We start from the raw sequence: 7966 nt of genomic DNA, 5'->3' as shown, positions 1-7966 counted from the left end.
TCACTCATCCTCCCATGTGGCACTAATGTCCCCACAAAAGTTTTTATCTTGCACACCCTTTAGTAGTTAGTGGCCTAGTAAAGTATTTACCTTTACCCTTCACTTATCCTCTCATTTTCTAAATCCTAGACCTTTGTTTCAAACACAAAGAGTTAAAATATGCATGCGTATAGAATGCATATCAGTGTTCATGATTTGAGATCGATGTATTTCATTTTGTTAATCGTTGTCTTCAAAGAATGTTTACAACTAGCCGACCCACTTAAATTCTTTAATACTCTGGTATTAATTTGCATTATCATTTTCTTATCCAAGTTTTTGTTTGATCTTAAGTAAGTGCTGTCCAATATTAACAACGGTATATATGATCTTGTGAAATTAACATATAGTGAGGCCTTTTTGTAAAGTTGTTGCGTTCACATTGGCTCTATAAAGTATCGTACTTTCCTTCAAAAAATAAGAAAAAAGTATCCTACTTTTTTAGGCTTTGCAATTGTAAGTGTCTCCCACTAAAACTGCTGAGGTGTGAACATCATGACAGAAAACAGAAGTGTGAACGGATAAAACTGAAGTGTGAACATCATTACCCGTTGTTTTTCTTTTTCTTTTGACATAAGCGAGCGATATTTAGAGAAGGAGGATTCAAACACGACTTTGGATGTAGGTGTAACTGCTCTTAATCACTTGCTCGACACTCATATTTGGACTAAACTATCCATTCCTTGAGTACTTCACTTACACTTTTACATTCAATTTGGTAAGTAAACATATACTTACTCAGTTAAAACTTAAAAGTAATAGGGTCGAGCTCGTTTAGTGCAACTTTGAATGGACGGGCTTCCTTTACCTGCAGTCATCCAGGAAGGTTCTAAAATCTCCTTCTGTAAATTTGGCAAATGAGAATCATGCCTGAGGGAAAAACTAGCCACAACAAATAAGAGCTTTAACAAAATTGAAAATACAAACAGGTTACAATGAAATGAAGAGATAAAATGTGTATAACCGCTAAACGATGCTATGACTTGTGACAAACAACAGCCTTGCAAGAAAAGTCATCATTTACAATCCAAATACCCAATTCTTGAAGCCGCTTCTGAAGTAAGTCTGAAGCCATATCACTAGACCAAAATACCATCTGTTTCCCATCCCCTAAGGATTGATTAACGTTACTGTTACCGATCCTGAGACCTAAGCTTGTCTCATCAAGATTCTTAACCCTCACACCCTTCTGTTCCAAAAACTTTGCCATTATATACCCAAAACTTAGGCTGTGTCTTTTGGCTAGCAAAGAGTTCACCATCATTGCAAATTTGGAAATAAAATCATTGCCCCCGATATTTCGTGCAGAGGATGATCTTCTGGCAAAGAAAAGCTCCGAGCTCTTCCCTACATAGAAATCATACGAAGGATCAGATTCAATAAATAGGTCACTGTTGACAGGCAGCATGTTCCCATCCACCACCCAACTATTGTGCCTAGATTCTAAACACTTTTTTAGTACATAGGCCTTGACTAATACTTCCTTGATCATTTCCACATTAGAATCCTGGAAAGACATCAACTTGTAAGCTCCTACACTCCTTAAAAACTGGTCTGTACCAATTACTGGATGTCCTCTTCTTGCCAGATCAAACAGGAAGTCAGATTCGGGGCCAATAAATACATAGTGCCACAAATGTAGACTCTCAAAGTGGCAGAGCAAGTTCCTAATTACCATCTCTGGAACCCCAAACAGACTCACAATAATAATAGTGTCACGTTTCGGCACAGAATTAAGAACAGACCCAAGTTCATCAAGGCTCCCAACAACTCTTTCAGGAAATATTTCTCTGAAACAAAAATCATACCACCTCAAATCACTCAACGGTTGCATATCCCAAAAACCAAAATCAAAAGAACTTTCATCCAGTATATGGGAATCAGGCCCAGCTGTTTTCCCATAGTTAACACCAGCATCCCTGTGAGAGACGCTAAGCGCTCTCTCATGTAAAAAATTGGTGTAGATATTAAAATAACCACGAGTATGGATAAATTTAATGAACCAAGGTGTCCATATCTTCTCTCCAATCTTTTTGTACCACCCTGTTGTCACCTGCACATAAATTTCAGAGCTCAATTGAGTAATAAGTGAAATTGAAAAAAAATCAAGAAACATATTTCTAAAAAGTAAAAATAAAAAAGTACCATGCCATCAAGAAATGGTTTAATGCCTTTTGCCTTATGATTGTCATACCACAACCTGAACTCTTTCCAAGGTTTAGGAAAGAGAAGCTGACCCCAAGTGCCAACCAGTTGGTACAAGAAGAGTCGTGTTCTATCATCCAACTGTATTTTGCTCCCGTGTTTACCTATAAGCCAGCATCAAACTAATTAAAAGGAAATTAAAAATAATAAATATATATATATCCTTTTCAATTCCTTTCTTTACTCCCGAATAAGAAGAGTAAAAAAAGATGATTTAAATGGAACAAATTCTCTTCTGAAACCTTTGTTTTTCCTTCACCGATTTATTAAAATCCAAATATTCAAAACTGAAATTTGATTCGTTTTATAAACGGTCTTGCATGATTTACATCACTCGGATCAGATAACCAGCGTCAGAAAAAGCCCAAAGTAAAATCAATTCAGTGCCAGTACTAACCATAAGCCCTTTTACACTTTATTTCAGAAATAGAATTAGAGACAAGGCATTCAAAGATTGGTATTCCAAAAAACATAAAGAAAACAAAATAGGATGGTACCTGGGACAAACCTTGGTCGCTGCAGCGAAGCCCCGTAGATGTATGGACGATAGTTGGAGGCATTGTAATAGTAATTCACAATCAAGCTTCTCAGAAACTTGTAATAAAGCGGTGAGACCTCCAAGTCATCTTCCACAACAAACGCAAACTCGTTGTCCGAGCTGGGCCACCAGGCCTCCAACCATTGGGCCTGCAGGCCAGCATTGGCAGTCCGGTAATGGATTAGCTTGTCCCCATATTTCCACTCAAACCCTTCTACAAACTCCAAAATCCGATGTGACTCCTGCAACGTCTGACCAACATTTGAAGATGCATCCCCGAGGGCAAAATGGTCAATGTAGACGTGGAGTTGGACCTTGTCAGTGAGGTAGTCGGCAGCAGCAAGGGAACGAAGGCAGCGAGCAACAGATTCGAGGCGGTTGAAGGTCAGGACCTTGACAATGAAGGTGAAATTGGGGTTAGAGTTTGGGTCTTGGGCAATGAGAGTGAAATTAGGGTTTGGGTTTGGGTCTGGGGAGGAGAAGGGAAGAGAGGAGTGGTAGTAGGAGAAGAAGAAGAGGACGGAGACAGAGAAGAGGAGGAGTGGGAGGATGTGTCTCCTGGGTCCAGCCATTTTTGTAGGGCTGGGGCTAGGGCTTGAAGGTAAAGAAGGGCATTGTGCGCGAGCTGGTGAAGATATCAAAATTACAAGTAGGAATAAACTTAATGAACCAAGGTGTCTTCTCTCCCATCCTTTTGTACCACCTTTATTGTCATCTGCAAGTAAAGTTCACACCTTTAGCTGAGAAATAATACTATGATGAGTTTGGTCTAATATGGGACTAAGAAGATGGATTTGCTAGATAATATTATTTTGTGTCTGATTTACAATATATTTGAACCCAATCATTTTGCTAGATAACAATTTCTCATATTGATTCATAAATATATTGATAAAATAAATTTTACAAAGGTAATATCTTCAACATATCTTGATGGCATAAAATATAATTCATTCAAATCAGAACTTAACTATTAAAAATGACACTGAAATTTAAAAGCAACCATGTTATAATTTCAATTATTTGCACAACCTAGAACAAAATAAGGAAGACATATTTACCAAAACTGATCGGAAAGCTTTTCATTTCAACCAAGTTCATAACAAGATATCCAAGATATCCATTATATCAACACAAGAATTTGAACAAAAATTTACTGATACCAAAATAACACAACACAAATTAATCAAAATGAAAATTTGTTTTCTGTCTAATTTTTCTTAGGATCACATCAAATCCCTGCAATTGCAAACCACAGAATTTATACAAAAGTCAAATTCATGAGTAGAGAAGCAAATGAGAATATAGATTTGTTTGTGCAAAACCTATAAAAACACAAACTAAATTCTATGAAACATAAGTTTAACTTGGAGGAAGATGTAGTGTTGTTGTTTAACTCCATTCTCGCAAAATAAGGAAGAGGATCATATTTAGGACTAAATGATACTTAAAAAGAACACTCATGCTCACATATGTCCATCTCCGTATCGAAAACCAACACAATTAAGCAAGAAGAACCATATTGTGAGTTCAACAGGTTAAAATGTGACAACCAATATCTCCATTGCAACAGACACTATATCAGTCTTGATATAGCTGAGATGTATATCAGCAACAAACAAGTAACGAAGCAGAGTTCCCGGTGATATACATGGTTCAGTCTTCAGCTCCATTTATAAAAAGAACTTATCAGCGCTAATCAGTGATATTTACCTGTTAGTGATATGCATGGCTCAGGCTTTAGTCTCCATTTCTTTTTTCAAAGTTTTATGGCATATTGCCATGAGCATGGTTTGTGAAACGCAATGCCATTGTCAAGCTTCCAAAGGCGTAGTAGCTCAAATCCTGTGATGTAAACGTGGCTGACCAATAAGAAATGCAAAAGGTACAGGAAAGGTAATGTTTCGAACAATAGATCAAGACAACGTATTAAAGCCAGAATTTTTATTACAGAAGGATTAAAATCACACAAACCAGGAAACTATATGCAGGATAAGATAAATTTAGTTATCATTCTTAGTATATGTTTGGCCTGAACATAGATTCAAAACACGCCATCTAAATAGGACATTACAGAACTATGGGAGAAAGACTAAATGCAGGATTAACTGCACATTGTTTTTTTCTAAACGTTTCGAGCAAATAGATATTTCAACTTCTGGGTTGTCTTTGTTCTTGAAGAACTAGTGCCTAACACAATTACCATTGTCTTTACCAGCAGCTAAGCAACAAAAAAAATACCCAACCCAGTTAAGCATCAGACAAACACCCAACCCGGTTAACAATAACTTTTCCATTTAGCAAAACCCAGCTTCAATTTTCTGCACCCAACTTAGTTTTTATCAGCTATGCAGAAAAGAGTAACATGATACAATTTTCACAAATACACAAAGAGATAATAAAAAATAAAAAAGACAACAAAAACTTCCTTGCCTATGACTGAGATGCGAGAGATTGAGCTGTGAGATCTGGAGATAGCTGCGAGATCTGTGAGAAAGAGGGTGAAAGATCCAGAGAGCAATGAAAACCTGATAGGATTCCAAGGGTGTTTAGTCTTTGTAATCTTGCCAACCTGCTATATTAGGAGGTTAGTCAGCATTAGTTGGGATGTTGAATTGTATTGTGTTTTGAGTAATAAAATAGTATATTCTCTGTGCATTTTGGGTTAAGGTCGAACAGGGTTCTAACAAAACCATAACCTAGGCTGGGGATGGTCGTCGGTGCGGCGAAATGGCCGGAGACGGTTGAAGATAGCCGGAGAAGAACATTGAAGCTGAAGGTGAACAAAACGCGACCTTTGTTGCTATTGCGGGTACGTTTGTTTGGGCTGTTTGACGAAAAATTATCCAACTCTTTTTTTTTGTCCTCTTAAAATGGTGGTGGGCTTAATAACATCCCAGTCCAAGTTCATTGATCCAAGCACAATATTGGGCTGGACTTTTTGTTGTCTTTAATAATTATCTTAATGAGATTTGAGAAAAAGAAATTACCATTACTATTAATGTGGGTTAGGTCAATTGATCAAAGCAATGTGTCCGTCCCCTTGCAGGCGAGTGATATCATTTCTTGTACATTAGAGTAGTTTAGAATATGTTTTGTTAAAAAAAACAAAGAAAGGAAATAGTACTAGAGACGCTACCATTTAAAATTCCAATTATGTGGTAGTGTTTCATTTGTTTCCTACATGTGCCACTCTGGATATTATTTATTTATTGAACAAAATTTGGTGTAATAAGTTCGTGTCTTTAGAAATTTCTAGAGAATAATATTGTTTTGAATTAGTAGAAAACAATAGGATTGCATTTCTCCATGAGATTTTTTTTTTTCCAGTGAATCTCCATGAGATTTTTTTAGTGATACAATAGGATTGCATTTCCCTTAATCCATTATTTAAACCAGCATAAAGAGTGTGACGACAAGGATGTCACTAAAAGCTTGACATAAGTAATCTAAAATACTAATCATGTGTGCTTTCATGTTTCTCGAAGTACAAATGACAACTACTATCAATTTCCATCCTGATCAAGACAGAAAAGAAGAGAAAGAAGAGAAAGTGAAACCTGTATGAAAAATATGCAACTCTATGCTTCAAAACTAACATGAAATTTTGATTTCCAAGAACAACTTTCCATTGAATACAATTCTCATACAAATTAAAGTGGTCGACCGTTTATTGGAAAATAAATAGCTAATTAAGCCTGGATTGCATATCTTTTGCAAGTTGCAACCCAAATTCCACTCCACTTAGAGAGAGAGCCTTGGATCATTTTGATGACACAAGCTAGTAAATATTACACCAAACAAAATCAAAAGCTGCCTGAATTTTAACTAACAGAAAGGAACCACCAAGTTGTGGAAGCTAGCTTTGCCTGCTGCTGTGCCAAAATTTCCATGGACATCATCCAAGTTCCACAAACCATCCCACAGAAAACTGTCCTCATTGCTGGAGGCTTCAGGCACATACGCATTGCCATTGAGCATTGAATAGAAGAAGCCTTGCTCCTGGTGGTCAGCTGTGTGGTGAGGGTATGCAGCAGAAGAAGTGTCCATGTCTTGCTTCACTTGAGGCCAGGATGAGATTTTGTTATTTTCGTTTTCATCCAATAAGGCCATAATTCTTTTCACCTCTGCTTGATTAATCAGCTGCAATTGCTGTTGTTGTTGTTGCTGCTGCTGCTGCTGCTGCTGCTGTTGCTGCTGGTGGTGAAACTGCTCCCTCCTTAGTAGGCGAATTTTCGCCTTCTCGAAGGCATCAGAAGGCACTTTTGCCTTCTTCTTGAAATGGGTTCTCCAGTAGTTCTTGATCTCATTGTCAGTCCTACCAGGCAAGCTTCTTGCAATTGTTGACCATCTGAATTTGTTCACCGCAGAAATTAGTTAAGCCCTTTGGTATATTACCAAATAACCTCAAACAAAAAAAGAACCAAAAAGTATATAAAAATATTTACCTGTTCCCCCACCTAGCATGTAGCTCTACAATTATGCTCTCTTCATGAGGAGTTATCTGCCCCCTCTTAAGGTCTGGCCTCAGATAATTCACCCACCTCAATCTGCAGCTCTTTCCATTCCTTTTCAGTCCTATAAAAAAAACAGAAACCAAACATTTTTTCAATGGATGCATGAGAAAAATGGCCATTGGCAGTAAAAATTATTAACAATAAAAAAGGGTAAAATTCTATGCATATTAAAATTTGAGCTGAGATATTAAGAGAGTGAAGTTGCACATCTATATATATATATATATATATATATATGTTACCTGCAAGCCTAGCAACAGAATTCCATCTGCCTTCACCATGAAGCCTTACATATTCTATAAGCAACCTATCTTCCTCAGCAGTCCAAGGACCCTTTCTCCAACCCTCCTCTTCTATTATACCCCAACCCATTTGATGACCTGCCATCACTCCCAAATACATGTGAAAGCACAACTTTTAGTTTGTGTTGTGCTTAGGTATGCTTACCTAAAGTTTGTTTTCCAAATCCTGTGGCATTTTGGCTAGTGCTTGTTGCATATTTATACATCTGCACCATAGCCCATACTTTGTTCCATCAGTCAACTGTCATTTTCAAATCCTTCCTATACTTTCCATTGTTTGAGGTACAGTGATCTGATCTACACAAATTGACGCAGCACAAGCAATAAAGGTTTCAAACGAAAACCTTGAGTAACAAGGGAACTGG

General features: G+C 37.3%; 2 protein-coding genes across 3 annotated transcripts; both read right to left on the bottom strand.

The window, feature by feature from the left end:
• Positions 1–922: 922 nt before the first annotated feature.
• LOC110750910 (transferring glycosyl group transferase) lies at positions 923–5619 on the bottom strand. 2 transcript variants are annotated; one of them, XM_088247246.1, is made up of 6 exons: positions 5482–5619; positions 5216–5354; positions 4496–4627; positions 2742–3497; positions 2185–2348; positions 923–2092 (listed from the first exon to the last, which is right to left on the bottom strand). In XM_088247246.1, the coding sequence occupies exons 4-6, from the start codon at positions 3352–3354 to the stop codon at positions 1016–1018; spliced, it is 1854 nt and encodes a 617-aa protein (XP_088103372.1). In that variant the 5' UTR covers positions 3355–3497; positions 4496–4627; positions 5216–5354; positions 5482–5619; the 3' UTR covers positions 923–1015. The 2 variants fall into 2 exon arrangements, with proteins under 2 accessions (XP_088103372.1, XP_088103371.1); XM_088247245.1 differs by having other exon boundaries at positions 5216–5613.
• An 830-nt stretch (positions 5620–6449) lies between these two features.
• MYB305 (myb domain protein 305) lies at positions 6450–7737 on the bottom strand. Its single transcript, XM_021951314.2, has 3 exons — positions 7542–7737; positions 7231–7360; positions 6450–7133 (listed from the first exon to the last, which is right to left on the bottom strand). Exons 1-3 carry the CDS (start codon positions 7699–7701, stop codon positions 6611–6613), a joined length of 813 nt encoding a protein of 270 aa, XP_021807006.1. The 5' UTR covers positions 7702–7737; the 3' UTR covers positions 6450–6610.
• Positions 7738–7966: the final 229 nt, after the last annotated feature.

The sequence above is a fragment of the Prunus avium genome, chromosome 1 (assembly GCF_965620075.1).
Source record: "Prunus avium chromosome 1, drPruAviu1.hap1.1, whole genome shotgun sequence".
Classification (NCBI taxonomy): domain Eukaryota; kingdom Viridiplantae; phylum Streptophyta; class Magnoliopsida; order Rosales; family Rosaceae; genus Prunus; species Prunus avium.
This window is presented reverse-complemented; position numbering and strand designations above follow the sequence as displayed.

Bases quoted from the DNA above. Each gene is read 5' to 3' on its own strand.
- LOC110750910 (XM_088247246.1), bottom strand. From the start codon at position 3,354: ATGGCTGGACCCAGGAGACACATCCTCCCACTCCTCCTCTTCTCTGTC. The intron at 2,349-2,741 runs GTACCATCCTAT...GCTGGCTTATAG, and splicing joins GCGACCAAGGTTTGTCCCAG to GTAAACACGGGAGCAAAATA. The intron at 2,093-2,184 runs GTACTTTTTTAT...ATTTATGTGCAG, and splicing joins AACCATTTCTTGATGGCATG to GTGACAACAGGGTGGTACAA.
- MYB305 (XM_021951314.2), bottom strand. From the start codon at position 7,701: ATGTATTTGGGAGTGATGGCAGGTCATCAAATGGGTTGGGGTATAATA. The intron at 7,361-7,541 runs GTAACATATATA...TTTTTTTTATAG, and splicing joins TTCTGTTGCTAGGCTTGCAG to GACTGAAAAGGAATGGAAAG. The intron at 7,134-7,230 runs GTAAATATTTTT...GAACAAATTCAG, and splicing joins CATGCTAGGTGGGGGAACAG to ATGGTCAACAATTGCAAGAA.